We start from the raw sequence: 25,836 nt of genomic DNA, 5'->3' as shown, positions 1-25,836 counted from the left end.
TATATATATTTGCTTCAACAATCAATTTTTATGGTTGCATTATAGTCCACTAAATAATTTCACCATGATTAAACTATTCTGTTAGGCATTTAAGGTATTTCTGATATGAGCTATGATAATTAATGAGATTATAGTAATAGATTCATTAGTGTAGTAATAAGTTGTTTTGCATATAAACATTTTTCTGTGATCTCAAATAATTTTCTCTCTTCCTCTTTCTTTTAATAATTGAAGAATTGCAGATTTTATTCCTGTTGAGTATCATTTCTATTTCTGCTCATTAGTTCACCCATCAGATATTAAGGGCACTTTGAAACAACATTCTAGTTTTCCAAAAGATGAAAATATCCTTGCCAGCTTTTTGGTTTTTTATAAATCTTATATGTATGCATATGTCTTCTCTTATATAATCAAAATTCTGAATAGTGCAGAACAAATTTAAAACAATAATAAGCCATCTATTATTGAGGATATACTCTGTATCAAGACCTGTGAAATTACTTCATATTATTAGTCCTAAAATTTTGTTAAAACTTTGCAAAGTGTGGACATGAAGAGATGCTGCTTGGATGCCTCATCAGTCCTTCAGGAACTGCTCCAGTTGGGAGGGCTGCCTCACTAAAGTCCAAGTATTTCTGGGAGTGGCACATAACAGATCAAAAGCAAAAGATAAAGGTCTGGGGATTTTGGTTCCTCCTGGATTAACTCTCACAGGCCATTTCAGGTCCAAAGCTACAGGTGGGGCCAACTGAGGCTGTCTGATGTGCAACACATTTCTATTCTCTATGCTCAATTCTTCTTTCCCCCCTTCCTTGCCACAGCTTTTGATCCCTAATAAACTCCTGAACACCAAACTAACTTGGGAGTCTTGTTTCTCGAGAACTCAAATTGTGACAGACAATACTACGGCCAAAAAGTTCATTCGAGTAATATCTTGTGGAAAAAACCAAACTTTTTGGTCAAACCAATGCTCATTACCACTAAAAAGATGAGGAAAACTGAGGCTTGCAAATGAGGTGGTTTATTTGTCTCCAATATACTACAACTGCTCCTATACGCCAATGCTCACTATAAATGACTCATGCCATCTACTTCTCTAATCATACTTTGGCAAGATATTTTAATACCATGGGATATAATTATATTGATTTGGAAACCTAACTAGTTAAGGCAGTTTAGTGATTTGCCTGGCTTCCCAAGCTCCTCTTCTTGGTTTCCCAATCTCCTCCTTACCTCGTCTTAGTCTTTTCAGTTTGAAAACAATTCTCTTCAATAGAGACCATGAAAGTAAAATAGAGCTTGCAAGACTAGTTTTTTTTCCTTGATCATTAATTAGTGACTGCACAATGCACATGGGTATAGTGCAGATGTTATTTAAAATATTCTCCTTGTTGCCTTAGCACATTGATCCAATTTTCCCTTTTTTCTTAATTTTCATGGCAAAGAAGACAGGTTCATAAGCTCTTTTTTTTTCTTTAATACATGCTTGGTTATTGAGTTTTTTATTGGGGGGAAAAAACACTTCTTTTAAAATGAATCCTGAACAATTAACTGGTTCATTAACTGCCTCAAATTACCCCTTCAGTTTTCTTCTTCATTGGTATGATTTATTACTGTATTGCCCTATTTCTGACTTAAACATCCCAATCTTCTTGAGGTATCTAGTTTCTAATGTCTTTGGTTTCAAAAAGTTCAGGAAAATAAAATCAGTTTTCCTAAACAGAGCACATGTCATTATAACCGAACACTCTCCTTTTTAGTGCTTAGAGATACAGAAATGGTCAGAGTGATACTCGCAATCTTCTTATTTCAGTTTCACCAACAGTTGAAGAATCAAAGAGATAGCTGAGAACTGAGGAACCACAGAAAATTCCTTTTTTCCAGTGAGAATTAAATAAGGGCATAGATATGCTTCTTGGGCCATAAGAACTTTTCAGGGACTCTGCTTTTAGAAAATAAGATTTCCAGCACTACTATAGCTAGATAACCTCCTACAACTCATCTTGTTTCTGTGTTTATTTTATACTATATTTATAATTATAATACATCTATAATACAGTAAGAAACAGTTTACCCATATTCTATTCCATACTACTTTAGAACAATACTTCTTACTTTCTCTCCTCTCACCTCAACCAAATAATTTCTACTCTGCTTCTCCTTTCTGTGAACCATGACCCTTTCTAATCACATTAAACTCACTCTTAAACCTAAACCAAATAGAAATTTTTATTGTATATGCAGTATAAGATGCTATAAAATGTGTTCTTGGGTCCTTTCAAGTAATCATGGGAGTTCCAAAAAATAATCTGCTAGAAAAGGTAAGCTTAGAGAGTGAGATAAATAGGGAAGAAAAGTGGATATTCACCATTCTAGATATATTTGTACAACTCTTTTAACCACTGAAAGCATTTTCACATTTTTGGTCATTTTAGCCCCATAAAAAACCTCTGAAGTCAGGCAGAACAGTTATTATTAACATTCACACTGGAAAGGTAACAAAACTGGCATAAAGCAATGTTCCAGATTAAATAAATGGGAAAGCTAACACTGGAAACTAGAAATCACAACCTCCGATTTTAAAGTTCTAAATGCAACCACCACCTATGACAGACAAAATTAGTAACTGAGAAACTAGTAAGACAGGATTATCAGAATAGGTTATTTTGGGACAATACTATATAATCTACAAATGAATGCCCTCTTCTCAACCACAAAACAACCTGTCATAAAATGGAAGGCAAAACAAGGACCTGGTCTTACCTGGTGTCTCTGAGACAGAGAGCAGAGGCAATACAAGGACTAAGCACCATGACAACCTAGTTGCCAATCCTATTGAAGAGACTGCCTCGTCACAGTGTAATTAATGGTCACACTGTTCTAAAACTGCTGTTTTCATCTTTCCCTTTCTCACTGATTTGAAGCAAAGTATGATTAGATCAGAACAGCTAACCTCAGGAACAGCAAGTATGTCTAGTATCTAGGTCTGGTTTCAGCTCCATTTTTCGACATTTTCGATTTCTTCAAATCGTGCACTGGGCTCCAAGACTCCATTTCTACTAACTGTTTAGTCTATAGGACAAAATATGGCAAAGAGAAACTTTTTGACTTTCAAAAATTTACCTATAGTAAGTTTTCCAAACACACACAGAGAGACAAAATACATGCCCATATGCATATGTGTGTTTTACAAAATATTTCAAAGTGAAAAAAATTCACAGCATTTTAAATAATTCAAGTCTGTTTTCAAATAGTCGGTTGTCTAAAGTTTCCTAAATAACAGTTGTAACTGTTAGTTCAAAATCTTAATTACCTCTAATAAACTATCAAGGCATTTTAGATTTCCCTCTCAAAACTGTGAAAGGAATGAAAAATGATAATATCATCGTTCAGAAAGAAACAATGGCAAATGGAAAAATGAGCTGATGTCACATCTCATCACAGTAATTTTTTTTAAATTATGATGTTTCAAGGAAATTTGTGTGTGAATACAGGTAACAAATATGAAATTCAAGGTAATTTTTCCAAATGAGATAACCTTCTACAAGTGATATCAGAAGCAGAAATAAGTCTAAACAACAAGGACCTAGTATATAGCACAGGGAACTATACTCAATATTTTCTAATCACCAACATGAGAAAAGAATTTGAAAAAGAATATATATATGTAAAACAGAATCACTCTGCTACAGACCTAAAACTAACACAACACTGTAAATCAACTATATTTCAATAAAAATATATATATATACAAGTTGTATACACATAAAAGAAGTCTAAAGGCTCCGTTCAGCACGGTGGTTAAACGCACAGACTGTGAAGCCAGGTACTCTCCATGTCTTGGCTTCCCCATCTGTAAGAATGAGGAAACAGTTGTACTCCTAACTCTGAGGACTGCTTTAAAAATTAAGATAATCAGTGTGAATAAAAGAAAAAGGCTGACATGCAAATACTACAAAGTAATGGCTATTGTTATGCTAAAATTTGTAAAAAAGAAAAAAAAAGATATCACATCAACCTACTAGAAGAGTATATAGCATATTCTGACCTCAAATACTACAGGGCTGTGTACTAATTATTAAACAAATGAAAAGAATCTATTAAAATAACAAGTCATGCTGGTAATAAATAGGCCTACATTAATAAAAACATTGAAATGCTTTGTTATAACAGGAAAATAGTCACAAGTGTTTATGTGCCTATTCTATTAGTAGATGATTTCCTATCTAATGTATCAAACCTAAGTTATTAACTATATAATACCACCTCTATCTTACTCCATACATTTCAGTCTTCTGAAGGCTGGAGGTGCTTTCAAATTTTCCACTGTAAAACTGGCAGCCGTTATGAGGCAAAAATATACTTCTCTCTTTTCCTCAAGATGATAACCAAAAGAATCTGCCTCTAACCATCTAGTCACTCAGCCAGCTATTCAAAAGATAGCCTTCTATGAAATAAGGCCATTTGCAGCAATATGGACGGATTCAGACCTCATCACACTAAGTCAAATCAGTCAAAAAGAAAATGAAAAATAACGTATGGTAACACTTATATGTGGCATCTAAAATATGACAAAAACAAACCTATCTAGGAAACAGAAACAGACCTTTAGACACAGGGAACAGATTTGTGGTTGCCAAGGGGAAAAGGGAGGGGAGGTGGAGGGTGGATGGACTGGGAGTTTGGGGTTAGCAGATGCAAACTAATGGATAAACAATAAGGTCCTACTGTATAGTACAGGGAACTATATTCAGTATCTTGTGATAAACCACAATGAAAAAGAATATTAAAAAGGAATGTATATATATATATATTTAATGGAATCACTTTACTGTACAGCAGAAATTAACACATTGTAAATCAACTATATTTCAATAAAATAATAAATAAATAAAAGAATGACACAGAGAGTAATATAATAACTCTTCATAATTCCAAACCAAAAAAAGAAAAAGAGACAGACATAGCCTTCTAAGCTTGTTATGGTTCTTAACCCTCAAGTCAGAAATGCAATTCCTAAATTCAATGCACACACAGCATCATAAACCTAGTAAGAGAGAAATACTAAAATTGCAAAGGATTACAGAAAGAGAAATATGACAATAATAAAAATATTTCTGGGACACTTAATGATTTAAAAAGTACCTCTCCATTCATTATCTCATTTAATTCTTGTAACTACCTCTGAATATATACTTTTTTCCATTTTAAACTCAAGAATATTAAAGCACAGAGGCCTCCACAAGATTGTTCATATATTTTAATAAGCAGTCATAATAGGTTTATCTTTGACTGTACTTTCATCAACTACATTATAGCCCTGAAAAAACAAAAAGGTCATGTTTTCTGTTTTCCATTTCAGGTCATGACCACTTTCCACTGTTTTGTCTCAATCAATCCTTTAACTCCCTACCTCTATAAGCTCTGTGATTCTCTTCGCCTTCCCTTATCTATCCAGGAATATCTCTAACACATATAGATCATACTATACTGTGTATTTACTCCTTCCTTTTCCTACTGGAGCTCTGAGTGGGATCAGAAACCATGTATTTTTGGTTCTATAGTGACTAGCACAGCACTCGTCATAAAGCAAATGCTCAGTAAACATTTAGTGAATAAGCGACTAAGCTTCCCTGCTCAGACAGTAAAGAATCCACTTGCAATGCAGGAGACCCAGGTTCAATCCCTGGGTTGGGAAGATCCCCTGGAGAAGGGAACAATTACCCACTGCAGTATTCTTGCCTGCAGAATTCCATGGACAGAGGAGCCTGGCAGGCTGCAGTCCATAAGGTCCTTAGAGTTGGACACAACTGAGTGACTTTTCATAAGATGAGAAATAAACATACACAGTATTAACTGGAAAAGGTGAAAAGTTGATAAAAAAAAAAAAAGAATGATTATGAAAAGGGCCAACTAAAAGCTGGCTTAAAACTCAATATTCAAAAAACTAAGATCATGGCATCCGGTCCCATCACTTCACGGCAAAGAGAAGGGGAAGAAGTGGCAGAAGTGACAGATTTTATTTTATTAGGCTCCAAAAATCACTGAGGATGGTGACTGCAGCCATGAAATTAAAAGATGCTTTGCTCCTTGGAAAAACGCTATAATAAACCTAAACAGTGCATTAAAAAGCAGAGACATCACTTCGCTGACAAAGGTCCTTCTAGTCAAAGCTATGGTTTTTCCAGTAGTCATGTATGGATGTGACAGTTGAACCATAAAGAAGGCTGAGCGCTAGAGAATTGATGCTTTTGAATTGTGGTGCTGGAGAAGACTCTTTGAGAGTCCCCTGGACTGCAAGGAGATCAAACCAGTCAATCGTAAAGGAAATCAACCCTGAATATTAATTGGAAGGACTGATGCTGAAGCTGAAGCTCCAGTACTTGGCCACCTGATGCTAAGAGCTGATTCACTGGAAAAGACCCTGATGCTGGGAAAGACTGAGGGCAGGAGGAGAAGTGGGTGAGGTGACAGATGAGATGGTTGGATGGCATCACTGACTCAATGGACATGAGTTTGAGCAAATTCCAGAAGATAGTGAAGGACAGGGAAGCCTGGCATGCTGTAGTATATGGGGTCGCAAAGAGTCAGACATGATAACAAATGAAAAAAATCACTAAAAGAAACTTCAGATCACTTAGTTCTAATCTTAAAGGGTACTACTTTCTTTTTTACACCAAAACTAATATTTTATTTCATGGAAATATATATATAATTATGGTAATATCATATTTAAGTATATACTTTTAATATTTTTAGTGCAACTTGGCAAAAAAGCATAAAAAATATGATAAACATTCTAATTTCCAATACACAGCCTAAGAAATAAAATCTTACCAATAGTTTTAATTTTTATATTACCTGTTTTTCAGCTTTTTGTCTACTTTAGGGTCAAACCAAAGACAATTTCAAATGTGTGGTAATTGAAGAAATTATGCTTTGTTTCTGCAACTCACTTTTCTGTTTTGAAGAATATTGCACAACCGTCCACATGCTTTCTCTCCTGCTCAGACATGATTTTGGCACGTGACTTTGGAGAAAAAAATCCATCATATCCACGCTCCTTCAATGCTGGCAGAAAGAGAGTGAAGTATTGCTCTGTTTCCACTTCCTGAGATGGAAGATACATTATCACCAACATGACAGAGGAAAACTAAGACGTAAAACTGTGCAACACTGTGAGTAAATTGTGACTAAGTTAGAATACTTCATTTAACAAACATTACCTAACTACCTTACCTTATTGATAGCAGCTACCATTTGACAATGGCAGCTCTGTAAAGTCTAAAAGAATAAAAAAATAACATGATTTTCTCAGGTTTACACAGGTAGTTAGTTGGTCCCAAATCTCCTGACTTCCAATTTAGAGTTCATCAGAGAAGCCTGACATACTGCAGTTCATGCAGCCACAAAGAGTGGGACACGACTTAGTGACTGAACAACCACTACTGTACTTCACTTCCTCAACTGGTAACTGAACAAAATTGAAATACAAAATATGAAAGTTGGTCATATTACAGATTAAGCAGTAGGGAACTTGAAAATTTTATATTAGGAGGTAATTAAAAAAATATTTTGTATTTCTCAACTGTGGTGGAAAGGAATAATAGTCAAAACTGAGAAGTTTAAGATCAACAAAAATCCTACTTAAAGGAATTTTTAGTTACCTGAATACCAATAATCCAATGGTCTGTGTTAATTTGGCACTTTAAGTTAAGACTAATTTATTACTTGACCCATAATATACTTTTAAGAAATCTTTCCAAATGAAATAATCAAGTGTGAAGATAATGATTTATGTGTGCTAATGTTTATAACAACATGATATTGTAACAATGAAAACAAACAGCCTTAATGTCCAACAGCAGGGAAAATGCTAAATCAATTAGTATGTATTCATACAATTGGCTTTGAGAAATTTTAGTAATGCAGAAAATGTATATTAAATGTAATAAGCAAGAAACAAAATACATTAATAGTGTGATCTCTATTTTGAAAACATACCTGTAAATAAATAGGCAAGTGAATGCTTTAAAAAGAATATAATAAATACTCCAGAAATTTTAACCCTGGTAGTTTAAGCAACTTTTTTTGGGGTACAGGATCAGATGTTTTATTCTATTATTATTTATATTCTTTTCATATTTCCAACTTCTCTGGAATGAACACTTTATAACATAGTGTTACTTTTATAATAACATTTTTAAAATTATGATGCTTCTTGGCTCAGAGGTTAAAGTGTCTGCCTCCAATGCGGGAGAGACCCGGGTTTAGTCCCTGGGTTGGGAAAATCCCCTGGAGAAGGAAATGGTAACCCACTCCAGTATTCTTGCCTGGAGAATCCCATGGACAGAGGAGCCTGGCAGGCTACAGTCCACGGGGTGGCAAAGAGTTGGACACGACTGAGCGACTTCACTTTCACATGCTTCATACTATACTTTACTTACTAAGGAAGAGTGTGAGGCTGTTATTACTATAAATACTGAATCAAAGGAGGAAAATTAAATAACATAAGCCTATGCTTATTTGTCTCCATATTTGCTAAGTAGCTTCAGTTGTGTCAGACTCTTTGCAACCCTATGGACTGTAGCCCACCAGGCTCCTCTGTCCACAGCATTCTCCAGGCAAGAATACTGGAGTAGGTTGCCACTCCCTCCTCCAGGGGACCTTCCTGACCCACAGATCGAACCCGTGTCTCATGTCTCCTGCACTGGCATTCGGGTTCTTTACCACCAGTGCCACCTGGTAAGCCCATATTTGCTTCCTCCTCCCCTCATTTTGTATCAGTTCTCAGTGTTTAAAAGAAAATTTAACTTTTCAAGACTTCTACTACTTTCTTATTTTCCAGAGTCAAATGAATCATGGATAATAACACAAATATAAGTAAATAATAAAGCTACTCTAACACAAAAAAATTTATTATAAAAGTAATGACTTTATTCTTAAGCTATACAGAAAAGGAGGTGTGAAATTATGACACTTAAAATTTTAAAATACCTTAAAGCCTTTAATATGCCTTGAAAACTGCTAAGAAAAGAAGTACTAAAAACTATCTGTAAACTTTCTTGGCCATTCATTAGCTGAGGATTGAAAAGCAGTAAAACACATATTTTAATCAAAAGGTGCTTTAATCAATTAAATTCAATAAAGTATCTAAATTTCTGAGGTTGCTTTTAAAAATAAGGCAAAAATGCATGATTTATAGTACAATATTATTATATGTTTATCATTGAGGAACAATAGTAGACAAGTAATTTTGTTTTACAGATCCCATTATAAGTTAAATTTATATTTCTTTAAGATTCAATCTTCAGTAGTTTTCTCTTTCGGCAATACCAATGATTTGTTCATAACACAAATTAACATGAATAATGTGGTGAAATTATTTTCACTTAAGAAAACAGTAAATGAGTATAAGTTTATAGCTTATACAAAACCATTTCACTGTGGAAATATTTAAGAAAATAATTCCTTTGGGTTTTCCTTCAAACACAGAATCTCTCCCAAAAGTAAGATCTTTTGTAATTTTTAGATTCACCTTTAAGTTACAGACAATTCAATCTCTATAGTGTTACCTGAAGACTAATGATATCTGCGTCACAGTTAACAATTTCTTCCATAATTCCCTTTTTCCTGTATTCCCAGTTTAATGCCCAGGATGGGCAATAGCCATATAGCTGCCGGGTGGCATATTTATCACATAACACATTGTAACACATAACCGTGAATGATGCTAAGAAGTGGGAGAAAAAAACAAGACAAAAGGGAGAAAATTAGGCAACCTTTTCTAAAGCAATATCACATGTACACCTACACGATCATACATGCCACACAAACATAACTCAAATATCACCACTGTGAAACACTGTGGGCAAGATTCTGTTAAACTATATAAAAACTTCACCAGGGTCCATCCACCATACCAAAGTTCTTTTACCAGAATCAGACTTACAGCTCATATTTGAGATTTTTTAAAAGGATATTTTAATAAATAAAAATTCAAGTTTTAGGGAATTCCCTGGTAGCTCAGTGGTTAGGACTCTGCACTTCCACTGTTGGGAACACAGGTTCAATCCTTGGTCAGGTAACCAAGATCCTGCCAGTCATGCGGTGTAGCCAAAAATAATCTAATTTTAAATCAATTTTTACACATAATTTGCTGAGCAAAACTTTCCTCTATAAATGGAATAAAAGTAAATTACAAAAGTAAATTTTAATTTTCTTCTCTTTAAAAGGCTTTCATTACCTTTCATTAACAAAATATTCACAGTTAGTACTTTTTTGAGTCTCTTACTTCTCTCACTGCTCTGAGCCAGAAGAACACAGACTAACAAAGTTTAGTTATAAGAGAAACCTTTTTAACCAAATCAAACGCTCATTTTTAAAATTAAATTCTCATTTTAAAATTCCCTTGAACTGTAAAAGGACTGTGTGCACGCTCAGTTGCTAAGTCATGTCCGACTCTTTGTGACCTCATGGACTGTAGCCTGCCAAGCTCCTCTGTCCATGGGATTTCCCAGGCAAGAATACTGCAGTGGGTTGCCATTTCCTACTCCAGAAGATCGTCCTGTCCCATGGATCGAACCCGCATCTCCTGCATTGGCAGGTGGGTTCTTTACCACTGAGCCACCAAGGAAGCCAGTAAAAGGACTACAAGTAAACTAACAGGAAAACACAGCTTGTATCCCCTGCTACTCAAAAGTGTGCTCTAGGAGCCAGCAGCATCGGCTATCACCTTGTAACTCAGAAATGCATAACTTTCTGGCTTCACAAAGACTTACTGAACTGGAATCTGCAATTTAACAAAATCCTAAGGTGATTCTATGCACAAGCACACCAGTTTGAAGATCCCTGATTTCTATCACTAATTCTATATCCTAGCTATCCATTAGAATCACGTTATAGAACTTTAAAAAAAAAAAATGTTGATCACTCCAGACTAATTTAGTATGTTAGGATTTGGGCATTAATATTTTTAAAAAGCGTCCCAGGTAATCACAATGGGCAGACATGGGTGAGAATCAAATACTTAATAAACGGTAAGGAATACAAGAAATGAAGTAGCGCTCAACTGAAGTTGACTCAAGAGTCAGATGATGGGAAGATATTATGAGAAACTTAGTTCAGAGGCCTCCTGGGGATCTGACTGGTGGTCATTATGTATACTGGTACCTCTTTCACCATCTAGGATTAATTCTTACATAGTTTAATTACCATTATAGTTTTGGGGCTATAAATCACCCTTTTAACAATTGAACATCCCTAAAATTAAGTATCAGCATTTGGTTACTTCACATTATAACAGTAAAATTTTCATCTTCAAAATAAAATTAGGTATCATAAAAATTATTACTTGTAAGAGGAATATTAATAACAACTTATTTTAAGCAGAAATCCGAATTATAAAATGTATAATAAACAGAAAGAAGCCCTATAAATGTCAAATTATCATTGGTCTGCACAAAAAGATAAAGGTTTATATTTTCTACATTTACTGCAGTTCAAGAAATGCTGAATCATATAATTAAACTGCTCAAATCTTCACCCCATACCATTTCTATACCCCTGGCCTGGTATCATATTCTGTTTCCAATATAGTAAATTTGACTCAGTCTAAATTATCCCTCTACAAGGGTTATTAGTCTACCCACTAAAGAAAGATAAATCTAAGTAGTTTAAAATTTTTCAGAAGAAAATTCATTACTCCTCATTTTTCTTAAATCACCAAACCTTATGTGAAGATGCCATTTGGAAAGCTCTATTACAATAAGTAATTTTCAAACCAAGAGCCCCATCATTGTGAAAGATACGAGATTCTTGTCCTTAAGTCTTAGGGAGGACTTTAACTCTACCCATCAGTATTTCTAAACTCATCTACTCAGGGGAGGTAAAATGAAGGCCTAATTTGAAGGTTAATTTCATCATAAAGCCCAAATGGCATTTCAAATGTATCTGAAAAAAGTCAAGAAAGAATAAGAGAAACTATTTTACCTGATGGCAGAATTTGGTCTCGTTCTTTTAATGTAATCCATGGCCTCGGAGGAAGCTGCTCTGGATGAACTGGAAAAAAAATTTTTTTTAAAAATGTAATTTCCTATATTTCTAAAATCAGTATTATTTATTAATTTATAATGTCAAATCAGCTTCTGTTTTCTCTTCAGCTATAACAGCCCATGTGTGTATGTGCGAAGTCACATCAGTCCTCCCAATTCTTTGTGACCCCATGGACAGTAGCCCACCAGGCTCCTCTGTCCATGGGATTCTCCAGGCAAGAATACTGAAGTGGGTTGCCAGGCCCTCCTCCAGGGACGTTCCTGACCCAGGGACTGAACCGTTGTCTCTTATGTCTCCTGCACTGCAGTGGGTTCTTTACCACTAGTGCCACCTGGGAAATCCATATGGTCTTAAAAATCTAGTACTGAAATATAATGAAGATTTAAAAGCTGAAGGAAGTTGATGAAGAGTTATGCAGAAAACGTGAAACTAACATCTGAAAAGGACACGAAGAAACTCATTAATGGCATTTATACTTTCAAGCTATTTATTTTAAAAAGTACCTATTTAAATCCTTAAGTAAGAGGCTTATGTCTTAATTATACACGTAAACTGTACTCAGTCTTGTTCCCAGCAGGAAAATGAAAGCTACGTGAAGTTTCAACACACTGATGAACAAAATTACTCAAATATTTTTAAAACAGAAAAAAACAAACATGCATGTATAATAAAAACTACTGAATTTTCTAATAGGGCTTTCATTTCCTAATTTTAATCTTTTATAATGCTGATACAAAGCCAGAGATTAGAATGGCATTGTACATATAGAAAAAAGGAAGGCACTGGTTAAACATTAATTGCTCAGATATGACTGTCAATATTATGGAACTAAATTCTACCAAACTATCAGATGAAAGAAAATGCACTAAGTTAAGATTTAACTACCTCTTTTTTCTTCTCCCTTTTAAACACAATTGCAATTACAGGACAGTTTGATTCAAGTTTGCAGATTTACCCAGCGAATTAGTGGCTAAGAAATGTATTTCATTTAAGCAGAAACACTCCATCATCACCCAGCCACAGAAATTTTGAACCAAGTATCCAAGATCTTTTAAAAAAGTGTCATTTTACTAACCATTTTAGTGTTCCAAAAGTCTAGCTAAAGGATGCCTCTTTTAGCAGCCATACTGTTCACAAAGTGAAATGAATGTTATTTTGCATAGTCCGTATCTTGCCAGGAAAGTAATGAAGGTCATCATAAGATAACAAACCATCCAGCTGGTTCAACACACTGAATCCTGGAAAATAACCATGCCTCCTAGGAGTGCCGTGCCAGAACTATGGCAACTCTCTCTAAAACAGAAGCTCATTATATAAATATAATGGAGAGTAAACAAAGAACTCCTCAGCTGCTGGGATCCTTATTAGCAAATAGTTAAAAACTCAGAAAGCATGAAAATTATCAAAATAAAACAAAGCGATGTCAACATTCTGACGCTTCCCATATCTTAATACAGCACAATTTAACAGTGTAAATAAAACATATACTATTCCCCCAAAATAATTGAAGAACAAAAACATGGAAAAGATACTGTATCTCACCAGTAACCAGAAGAAACTTAAAAATGAGATAGCATTTATCTACGTTGACAAAAAAAAAATTTAAGTTTAATAATATCCAGGGTTGGTGAGGTGATATGAAATAGATACTTGCACATACAACTGGTGGGAATACAAACTGGTACAGCTATCTGGATGGACAAATGGGCATCATCTTTTAAAATTTAAAACATTCATGTCCCTGTGACCCAGCAATTCTATTTCTTGGGATCAGCCCTATCTGCTTAAAGCAGCAAACGTATTCATTATGCCAATGTTTATAATAGCATAAGCAGTGGTAAATGTTTATCCATTTCACAGAAGTCTATGCCATAGTTTAAAAGAAAAAAAAGATACATGCATGCTAAAGTGGAAAGGTATGTAAGAAATTCTGCTGGGTGAAGAAAAAGTAGAAAATATATAATAATAAGATATATTTTATTAATAATTAGATAATAATATATTATAGTAGGATATGTTTTATTAGAAAAAATTTAAAACATATATGCAAAGTAATACAATGCAAGACAATTTCTACTGGTTTAATTTTTATATATAAATGTCTATAAGGATACACACCCAACTTGTAAGTGTGCTTACTTACACAGAAGGGACTGGAATTAAAGGCAGTGGTCAAAGGAAATTCTAGTCTTAACCAGAATTTTAATATTTCTTTCAAAGAGAATAATATATTCATGTGTGACATATATTTACTTAACATTGACTTTTTTCAAAGATAAAACTGCATGGCCAATGATCTGACAAAGGATCAGTCAATTTAGTCGCTCAGTCATGTCCAACTCTTTGCGACCCCATAGACTGCAGCACACCAGGCTTCCCTGTCCATCACCAACTCCCAGAGCTTACTCAAACTCCAAAGGATAGGACTATATTTATATAAGCTAACCATTAAATAGATTGTTTAATAGCTAAATCTGTATAGGCCTAGCCAAGTACCAGAATGTAGATAAAAATTGAAGACTACTCTCATTATGAACAGAAGAGACACCAGTTAACATCTTTCAACATCATACCTAAAAATGTGATCTAAAACAATTTTCCCACTTTTATCTTCCATACATGCCACACTAAATGCTAGACAGTCCTGAAGCCATGAGGAATAGACCTGGAGGAGGACTGGGGGAGGGGGTAAGAGAAGTGTGATCTCCCACACCTCACAGTGATCAACAGCACTGGGCCTGGTGTCCCACAGTGAGGGTGCCAGCTGAGCCTAAAGAGCCAACAAAACCCACATGCTAAACCTAAACTGGGCAGCTGCCTGCTGCTGAGGTTTTTAAAATGTCATGAGTTTCCTAACATACTATTAAAAATATCCAGGACACAAGTGAAAATCACTGGTCATACCAAAGACTAAGAAAATCACAATTTATTTGAGGAAAGACTACCAACAGACAATAACACAGAGGTGATTCAGCTGTTGAAATTATCTGACAAATTTTAAAGCAGTCAACGTAAAACTGCTTCATAAAGTAATTACCAATTCTCTTGAAACAGATGAAAAAATAGAAAACCCCAGCAAAAAAAGTGGAAAGTGAAAGTAGCTCAGTTGTGTCGACTTTTTGCAACCCCATGGACTATACAGTCCATGGAATTCTGCAGGCCAGCATACTGGAGTGTGTAGCCGTTCCCTTCTTCAGGGAATTGTCCCAATCCAGGGATCAAACCCAGGTCTCCCACATTGCAGGCAGCTTCTCTACCAGCTGAGCCACCAGGGAAGCCCACAATAGAAGTGGCAGGGCAAAATAATACAGATAACCAAACATAACATTATTGAATTTGAGAACAAATCAAGAGAATTTACTCAATATGAACAATAAAAAGAAAACTGGAAAAAAAAAAAGAACAAAGCTTGAGGAACCTGTGCGTTCCTCAAAAGATCTAAGATTCATAAAATCAAAGTTCAGAAAGAGAAGAGACAGAATGTAGACTTAAAAAGTATTTAAAGAGATAATGACTAAAAATCCCCAAATTTAACAAACCACATAAATATACACATTCAAGAAGATGTACAAACTTCAAGTAAAATAAACCCAAAGAAACCCACACCGATCACATAATAATGAAACTGCTAAAGACTAAAGACAAAGAATCTCAAAAACACCAGAAAAATGACATTACCTAAAAGGGAACAATAGGTTTCTTTCTAAAACCATGGTGCCAGAGGAAGTGACACAATATTTTTTCAAGTGCTAAAAGAAAACTGTCAACCTCAAATTCTGTGGCCAACAGAACTTTCCTTCATAAATCAAGGAAAAATAAAGATGTTATCAAAGGAAAACTAAAAGACTTCGTTGCTAGCAGACTGGCCCTTAAAGAATGGCTAAAGGAAGCTCTTAAGACAGAAAGAAAATGTTAACAGTAGAAGAAATGGAACATCAAAATGGAAGAACAAGGAATGAGTGAAAGGATAAACATAACAGATTAACCTTCTCCGCATGAGCTTCTTGTATAGTATCTGACGGCTGAGGCAAAAATTGTAACATCTATGTGGTACTCAGTGTAAGTAGAGGGCATGCTAGAGGCAGTTATAGTTTAAAAGTGGAGAAGGCAAAGGAACACAAATAGAAGTAGAGCATCAATAATTGGCTTAAAATTAGAAGACACTATTATCAATAGACCATTCTAAGTATGTATATTGTGATATCTAAAATGTCATCATTAAGAAAACTATACAAGACAGTATACTCTAAAGCAGCATAAATAAAACAAGATGGTATCCTAAAAAACGTTTTAAGTAGCCCATAAGAAACCAAGAAATGACTGATAAAGGAGAAACAAAGGAAACAGACTACAAAAAATAAAACGGCTGATTTCAAGTTCTACATATCAATTCTTACTTTAAATGTAAATGGTCTAATAAATACACAAACTAAATGAGTGGAATCTTGGTCGAACAGATTAAAAAAAAATATCATGTAACTCAAAATATACACAATATAAGAAACTCACTTCAAATACAACAACATAGTGAAGTTGAAACTAACAGGATGTAAATATTAAACAAACAAAAAAGGCAGAGTGATTATATTAATATGAGATAAAGCAGACTTGAGAGTAAAGAAGATACTAGGAACAAAGTCACTCTCTCTCTTTAGTTCCTAATTCATGTCCGACTCTTGCGACCCCATGGACTGTGTAGCCTGCCAGGCTCCTCTCCTTGGGATTCTCCAGGCAAGAATACTGAAGTGGGTTGCCATTTCCTTCTCCAAAGAAGGTCATTACACAGTGATAAAAAGATCACCAAGAAGATGCAGCAATCCTAAGTAAGTATACAACAAATAACACAACTTCAAAATACATGAAGCCAAAACTGACAAAGCTGAAAGAATAGACAAATTCACAACTGTGGTTGGCGATTTCAGCACTATAATGTCAACATCTGGTAAGACTACTAGATAGAAAATTACAAAACAAAACAAACAAAAAAGAATTAACCACCAGCAGCAACCAACATGATCTACTCGACATGTATAATACATTCCACTCAACAAACTGCAGAATATATACTTTTTTAAAGCACTCATTGAACATTCACCAAGACAGAAATAAAACAAACATCAAGAAATTTAAAAGATGTGAAATAATACAGTGTTACCCAACTGATCCCAAACTGGAATGAAACCAAACGTTAGTAACAGACAACAGGAAATTAAATAACATATTTCTAAATAATCCATGAATCAAAGAGGAAGACTCAAAGGAAATTTTTAAAGATACATTGAACAGAATGAAAATGAAAGTACAATATATCAAAATGAATGGAATGCAGCTACAATAGTTCTGAGAGGGAAACTATATACTGTTGCACTATATATTTACACTGAAAAAGAGGAAAGATTTCAAATCAACAATATACATTTTTACTTCAAACAGGAAAAAGAATGAAATAAATCCAAAGTAAGAAGGCAGGAGAAACTACTAAGATACAGAATGATTTAACAAAGAAAAACAGGAAAAGATACACAAATGGAAATTCTAACCAAAATAGAACTCATGAAGCTGTATTTTTTTCTTGTAGCTATATTAATATGAAAGTAATAAGAACCGCATAATGCCAAAAGTTTCAAATAACCACAGAAGTGAAACCCATGAAAAGACAGCCCTAATATATGTAATTAGAAGTTGTAAGAACTACGAGAAGAAATAAATCTACAAAGTGGGAGATTTTTTATATAGTTCTATCAGTAGTAAATAAAAAAAAGTAATCATTAAGTATATATAACACTGTCAAACAATTAATAAAACTTTAATATACACAGAATGCTGTGCCAAACAACTACAGAATGCACATTCTTTTTAAGTACATATTTAACATTTACAAAAAGTAATTAAGTAAGTGCTGGGTAATATTATATACAACACATTTTAAGAATTTAAATGAATCAGAGTATGTTCTTTGAACACAATGGAATTATGCTAGGAATCAATGACAAAAAAAAAACTAGAAAAAAACCCTAAAAATAAAAAACAAACTTCTAGGTGACTCATCAAAGAAGAAATGAGAGCTTCTAGAAAATATGATGAAATGAACAATAACAAAAATTATTCAAATTAAAACTTGCAGGATGCAGCTAACAGTCATGGTCAGAGGGAGATTCATTAATGAATACATCAGAGGGGGGAGAAGTCTATCAGTGAATGATTCAGGTGTTACAAAAGTTAAGGAAAAAGTAGCAAATGAAACCCAAAGAAAGCAAAAGAAAGGAAAAAATAAAAATAAAAAATTACTGTGAAAAAAATTATATAGTAGAATGACCAACAAAGCTAAAAATTGGTTCTTTTGTTAAAGAAAATATTGATACATCCCTGGACAAGACTATTCATGAAATAAATAGAGGCAACACAAACAACCATATCTGGAATGGAAAAGAGATATCATGATACATTAAATGGACATTAAAACATCATAAAAGATACTGATATCTGAACAACTGTATGCTAACAAATTTGTAGATTCAGATAAAACATGCAAATTACCAAAAAACAAAACTTTCAGAATGACAGAAAGAAAAATGGAAAATCAGAAGAGCACTATAGTTATTAAAGAAATTAAATCAGTAATTCAAACTTCCTACAAAGAAACCTCAGGCTCAGATGTATTCTACCAAATATTTAAGAAAGAAAATCGACCTTAAATAAACTCATCCAAATAACAGAAATGAGGAAATGAATCCCCAGTAACTTTCATGAGGCCAGTATAACCTTTACATCAAAACTTGACAAGAAAAATCATTGGCCAGTCTCACTCAAACACACAAAAAGTCCTAAGTAAAATATTAGCAAATGGAAATAGAAATATATAAAAAAGATAATAATATATTACAATCTACTTGGGCTTATCCCAGAAATACAAAGGTGGTAATATGGGAAGCCATCAATGCAATTACCAAATTAAAAGAATAAAGGACAAAAATTATATATTCACCTCAGTAGAAAAAAGCATTTGAATAACTCAGTATTTATTCATATTAGAAAATAAGAGACTCTCCTAGCAAACTAGGACCAGAAAAAAATTTCCTTACTCTCATTTAAGTTGTCTATATAAAAACCACAGTGAACATCATACTTAATTGTAAATTATTAAAAGCTAATAAATTATTAAATTAGACAATAATGTCCATTATCATTACTTTTAGTTAGCATTTTACTGGTCTTAGGAAATGTAATAAAGTAAGAAAAAGAAAAAAGATATAACAATTAGAAAAAATAAAGTATTACTTGCAGATGATATGACTGCATAAATTGACACTAAAATGCAGTAGGATTAAAAAGAGTTGAGCAAACTGGTTGAATAAGTATTCAGCAAGTGTTCAGCAAGATGGCCAATATCAATACATATACGAACCTCAACTGTACTCCACAAATCAGCAGTATCCATTAGGATAAATAAATTTTCAAAAAGCCACCAAGTACGGATCTGAAGAATGTCACTTTAAGAAGCAATGTGTGCCATTCGGTCATCACAGTGGTGGAGTTGGTAGGTGTGCACAGGTCAAAGAGTGGGGCTAGACAGAGGGTCAGCACTAGACAAGAGTGCTGAATTTTTATTGCACATGCTCAAAAATGCAGAGAGTAATGCAGAACGGAAGCAATTCGATATAGATTCTCTGGTCATTAGGCACAATCAGGTGAACAAAGCCCACAAGATGCAATGTAGGGCTTACAGAGCTCATGGTCGGATCAACCCATAAATGAGCTCTCCTTGATGCACTGATATGATCCTTACTGAAAACGAACATTCCTTGAAAAGAAAGTTATGACCAACCTAGACAACATATTAATAGGCAGAGACATTAGTTTGCCAACAAAGGTCCATCTAGTCAAAGCTATGGTTTTTCCAGTAGTCATGTATGGATGTGAGAGTTGGACTGTAAGAAAGCTGAGTGCCGAAGAATTGATGCTTTTGAACTGTGGTGTTGGAGAAGACTCTTGAGAGTCCCTTGAACTGCAAAGAGATCCAACCAGTCCATCCTAAAGGAGATCAGTCCTGAGTGTTCATTGGAAGGACTGATGTTGAAGCTGAAACTCTAATATTTTGGCCACCTGATGAGAAGGGCTGACTCATGTGAAAAGACCCTGATGCTGGGAAAGATTGAAAGCAGGAGGAGAAGGGCACAATAAAGGATGATATAGTTGGATGGCATCACCAACTCAATGGAGATGAGTCTGAGTAGACTCCAGGAGTTGGTGATGGACAGGGAGGCCAGGCGTGCTGTGGTCCATGGGGTCGCAAAGAGTCGGACACGACTGAGCGACTAAACTGAACATGAACATTGTTCCTAAACCAAAAGAGGAGGTTGCACAGAAGAAAAAGATATCTTAAAAGAAACTGAAGAAACAAAAACTTATGTTCGGGGGCGGGGGGAGGCTGCAAAAAATAAATGCAAATAAAAGTAAAAATCAAGGCAAATTGGAAGTGGTCAAACAGGAGATGGCAAGAGTGAACGTCAACATTTTAGAAATCAACAAACTAAAATGGACTGGTATGGGTGAATTTAACTCAGATGACCATTATATATACTACTGTGGGCAAGAATCCCTTAGAAGAATTGGAGTAGCTATCATGGTCAGCTAGAGTCCGAAAAGGAGTACTTGGATGCAATCTCAAAAACAACAGAATGATCTCTGTTTGTTTCCAAGGCAAACCATTCAGTATCACAGTAATCTGAGTCTATGCCCAGACCAGTATGCTGAAGAAGCTGAAGTTGAATGGTTCTATGAAGACCTAGAAGCCCTTCTAGAAAAACACCCCAAAAAGATGTCCTTTTCATTATAGGGGACTGGAATGCAAAAGTAGGAAGTCAAGAAACACCTGGAGTAACAGGCAATTTTGGCCTTGGAGTACAGAATGAAGCAGCATAAAGGCTAACAGAGTTCTGCTAAGAAAACACACTGGTCATAGCAAACACCCTCTTCCAACACAAAAGAAGACTCCACACATGGACATCACCAAATGGTCAATACCGAAATCAGACTGATTATATTCTTTGCAGCCAAAGATGGAGAAGCTCTATACAGTCAGGAAAAATAAGACCAGGAGCTGACTGTGGCTCAGACCATGAACTCCTTATTGCCAAATTCAGACTTAAATTGAAGAAAGTAGGGAAAACCAATAGACCATTCAGGTATGACCTAAATCAATTCCCTTATGATTATACAGTGGAAGTGAGAAACAGATTCAAGGGATTAGATCTGATAGAGTGCCTGATGAACTATGGACGGAGATTCAGGACATTGTACAGGAGATAGGGATTAAGACCATCCCCAAGAAAAAGAAACTCAAAAAAGTAAAATGGCTGTATGAGGAGGCCTTACAAATAGCGGTGAAAAGAAGAAAAGTGAAAAGCAAAGGAGAAAAGGAAAGATATACCCATCTGAATGCCGAGTTCCAAAGAATAGCAAGAAGAGAGAAGAAAGCCTTCCTCAGCGATCAATGCAAAGAAATAGAGGAAAACAACAGAATGGGAAAGATTAGAGATCTCTTCAAGAAAATTAGAGATACCAAGGAACATTTCATGTAAAGAAGGGTTCAATAAAGGACAGAAATGGTATGGGCCTAACAGAAGCAGAAGATATTAAGAAGAGGTGGCAAGAATACACAGAAGAACTATACAAAAAAGATCTTCACGACCCAGATAACCACGATGGTGTGATCACTCACCTAGAGACACACATACTGGAATGCGAAGTCAAGTGGACCTTAGGAAGCATCACTACGAACAAAGCTAGTGGAGGTGATGGAATTCCAGTTGAACTATTTCAAATCCTAAAAGATGATGCTATGAAAGTGCTGCACTCAATATGCCAGCAAATTTGGAAAACTCAGCAGTGGCCACAGGACTGGAAAAGGTCAGTTTTCATTCCAATCCCTAAGAAAGGCAATGCCAAAGAATGCTCAAACTACCACACAATTGTACTCATCTCACACACTAATAAAGTAATGCTCAAAATTCTCCAAGGCAGGCTTCAACAGTACGTGAACCATGAACTTCCAGATGTTCAAGCTGGTTTCAGAAAAGGCAGAGGAACCAGAGATCAAACTGCCAACATCTGCTGGATTATCAAAAAAGCAAGAGACTTCCAGAAAAATATCTACTTCTGCTTCATTGACTATGCCAAAGCCTTTGACTCTGTACATCACAACAAACTGTGGAAAATTCTGAAAGAGATGGGAATACCAGACCACCTGACCTGCCTCTTAAGAAATCTGTATGCAGGTCAGGAAGCAACAGTTAGAAGTGGACATGGAACAACAGACTGGTTCCAAATCGGGAAAGGAGTACGTCAAGGCTGTATATTGTCACCCAGCTGATTTAACTTATATGCATGTACATCATGGGAAACGCTGGGCTGGATGAAGCAAAAGCTAGAATCAAGATTGCCAGAAGAAATATCAATAACCTCAGATATGCAAACGACATCACCATTATGACAGAAAGCGAAGAAGAACTAAAGCACGTCTTTATGAAAGTGAAAGAGGAGAGTGAAAAAGTTGGCTTAAAACTCAACATTCAGAAAACTAAGATCATGGCATCTGGGCCCATCACACCATGCCAAATAGATGAGCAAACAGTGACAGACTTTATTTTTGAGGGCTCCAAAATCACTGCAGATGGTGGACTGCAGCCATGAAATTAAAAGACCCTTACTCATTGGAAGAAAAGTTATGACCAACTAAGACAGCAAAATAAAAAGCAGAGACATTCCTTTGCCAACAAAGGTCTGTCTTGTCAAGGCTATGGTTTTTCCAGTAGCCATGTATGGATGTGAGAGTTGGACTATAAAGAAAGATGAGTGCCGAAGAATTGATGCTTTTGAACTGTGGTGTTGGAGAAGACTCTTGAGAGTCCCTTGGACTGCAAGGAGATCCAACCAGCCCATCCTAACGGAGATCAGTCCTGAATATTCATTGGAAGGAACTGATACTGAAGCTGAAGCTCCAATACTTTGGTCACCTGATGCAAAGGGCTGACTCATGTGAAAAGACCCTGACGCTGGGAAAGAGTGAAAGTGGGAGGAGAAGAGGAGGACAGAGGATGAGATGGTTGGATGGCATCACCGACTCAATGGACATGAGTTTGAGTAAACTCCAGGAGTTGGTGATGGACTGGTTTGCTGTAGTCCATGGGGTCGCAAAGAATCAGACACGACTAAGTGACTGAACTGAACTGAAAAGTTAAAAAAAGAAGAAGAAAATGCAGTATTGCAAACATACTGATTCTTTCCAAAGCAACCTACAGTAGATTCCTGAACAAAACAGGGGTAGAGTAGTGACCCTGACCCCTGCACAGTCAAAACTTCACATAATACTTTACAGCCCTTCGTATCCTCTGTTCCACATCACAGATTCAACCAAATTTAGATCCTACAGTACTATTCATTGAAAAGAAATCTGCATCTAAGTGGACCTGTGCAGCTCAAACCTGTGTTGTTCAACAGTCCACTGCATCCCCAATAAAAATCCCTACACTTACACTTGGGTGAGTGGAGAAATTTGAAAGGCTGTTTCTAGCAATTTTAATGAAAATATAAGGCAAAATAAGCATGGGGCCAAAATAACCCAAGACTTTATAATCAAATCAAGAGGGAAGACTTACTCTACTGCATCTTAAAACATTTTACAAAGCTACCATAAATAACAACTTTACATTGCCATAAAGACTAACAGAAGAGAACAAAAAACAAGAGGTTCTAGAAATAGATCCATACAAACATTGATAGTTCATGACAAAAGGGCATAAGAAATAGTAATGAAAGGACGGCCTTTTCAATAAATGGCTATGCGTTAATTTAATATACAAATGGAAAAGTTATAAAAATTGAATCCTGTGTTACACAAACATCAATTCCAGGAGGATTATAGCTCTAAATGTTGCAAGTGAAAAACAGAGCTTTTATATAATAACACAGGAGAAAACATCCATGAGCTTGAGGTAGGGAAAAATTCTTAAAGAGGACACAGAAGCGGTATCATACTAAAAAGATCAATAAAGCAGAGTATGTTAAACTTTTGCTGTTCATCAACAGACAAACTAAGAGAATGAAAAAGCAATAAGAGCATGGGAAAAGATACTTGCAACATATGTAGCAACAAATAGCTTATATCTAAAACACAAGAAAAACTCTTTAAAAATCACACTCACACACCACATATGCCATATGGCTGGGTCAATAGGCTATATTCATACAGACAACACAGATACTACTTCAAAAGAAGAAAATAACAAACACATGCTTTGTATACAACATAAATGGCCACATATTCTTCTTACTAAAAGGACTTCTTTAATAAATTTGATGTCTCCATCAATCAGGTTTTTCTTTGTAGACAAAAAAATTTTAAATAACATTAATTTGATTTCCCCTTATTGTAAATCTTACTATTTTAAAAAAATTTTCATATGTAGATGGGTGTCTTCCATGACAGAATTAAAAAAGAGTACTGCAAAAAAATTGTGATGATGGCCTCTACGCTTGAATCTAGATTTCTCTAGCACAGTTTCAGGATTCTGTATTTTAGAAAGGCAATATTTCAAGAAAAACACCTGAATTTAGCAGCATCTCCATTATTTTACCTATATTTTGTTTAAGCAAAAAAAAAAAATTAAGTCAAAATACTTAAAAGCTTTCTTATATTAAAGATTTTTCATTTGGAATACAACTATATTAATCAGATAAATGTGATGTGCTTAATTAAAATATTGCTGGCATAATTTCCACAAAGGTGAGTGAATCAAACAAATCATTTCATTCATGAAAAATGTGCACCACCTGTGGGTTCCAAGCATTCTGCATCCAATTCAAACAACTGACAACTATGTATCTTTGTGGTTAAGAGTAAGATGATCTTGGGTTCACAGCTTTGACATCAGCCAGCCACGTATTTAAGTCAATTACTTTATTCTCTTGATCTCAGAATGCCAGTAAAAATTCCTATCTCCTAGATTCCTTAAAAGATTTGACAAGATAACATAACTAATGCTCCTAATATATTGCTTGGTAAATATAAAGTACTGAGTGTGTGCAAAGAAGAATGTCCCACCACCATGGGATATACTAATGTCAGGAACTTCCATCCTATAAGCAGTTTTAAAACCTGATCAGATGTTTTTAAGCAACATGGGATACTTAGTTAACAATAATATCTGTAGAGTTTACTGCTTTGTAATTAACATTTACCTGCAAGATTGTCAAGCATGAAGTTCAGTAGCTTTCGGGTTCCATCTGGGTCCTGGTATAAATTGAGAATATCCTGTGATAAAGGATTGCCTAAACAAAAGAAAAATAAAATCTGTTAAGAGTTACAACTGGAAGACAAAACAAACATACACGATAAAACAAAACACCAATTTTTTAAAGTGAATTTTACTGTACTCAGTCTGTTAAATAAATTGAAAGAAGTCATATGAATTAAATACTCTGGTGAGATAGTCATAAAGAAAAACTTCAAAAGATCTATTTCTTTCAGATTTCACTGTTTATACTGCATATCTATAATTTGGGTATGTCAAAATCACATACACACACACACACACACACACATATACATATTAATCTTGGTCAATTCTGAAGTAATATCACAAAAATTGGCATTTTGAAGTAACCCCATTAAGTTCCACATGTATCTTTGAAGACAATATTCTAAATGAAAGAAAAACAGCCTTTGTGTGAGAAAGAATGAGTGATACTATAAAAAAGGAGGGTCTTCCTAGTTAGAATATT

The 25,836-nt window shown here is 35.0% G+C and overlaps 1 protein-coding gene across 4 annotated transcripts in view; it reads right to left on the bottom strand.

Annotated features, from left to right (window-relative positions):
• Positions 1-25,836, bottom strand: part of CNOT6L (CCR4-NOT transcription complex subunit 6 like) — a 113,085-nt gene that overhangs the window by 23,096 nt on the left and 64,153 nt on the right. For all 4 annotated transcript variants that reach the window (XM_061145736.1, XM_061145735.1, XM_061145737.1 and 1 more), the window contains exons 5-8: positions 25,294-25,383; positions 11,992-12,060; positions 9,576-9,733; positions 6,957-7,111 (exon numbers count right to left, since the gene is read on the bottom strand). In XM_061145736.1, the coding sequence (XP_061001719.1) occupies positions 6,957-7,111; positions 9,576-9,733; positions 11,992-12,060; positions 25,294-25,383 (472 nt within the window). The remainder of the gene's footprint in view (positions 1-6,956; positions 7,112-9,575; positions 9,734-11,991; positions 12,061-25,293; positions 25,384-25,836) is intronic.

This window comes from Dama dama, chromosome 6 (genome assembly GCF_033118175.1).
Source record: "Dama dama isolate Ldn47 chromosome 6, ASM3311817v1, whole genome shotgun sequence".
NCBI classification, from domain to species: domain Eukaryota; kingdom Metazoa; phylum Chordata; class Mammalia; order Artiodactyla; family Cervidae; genus Dama; species Dama dama.
The sequence above is the reverse complement of the archived record's forward strand: the minus strand, read 5'-3'. Positions and strand labels throughout refer to the sequence as shown.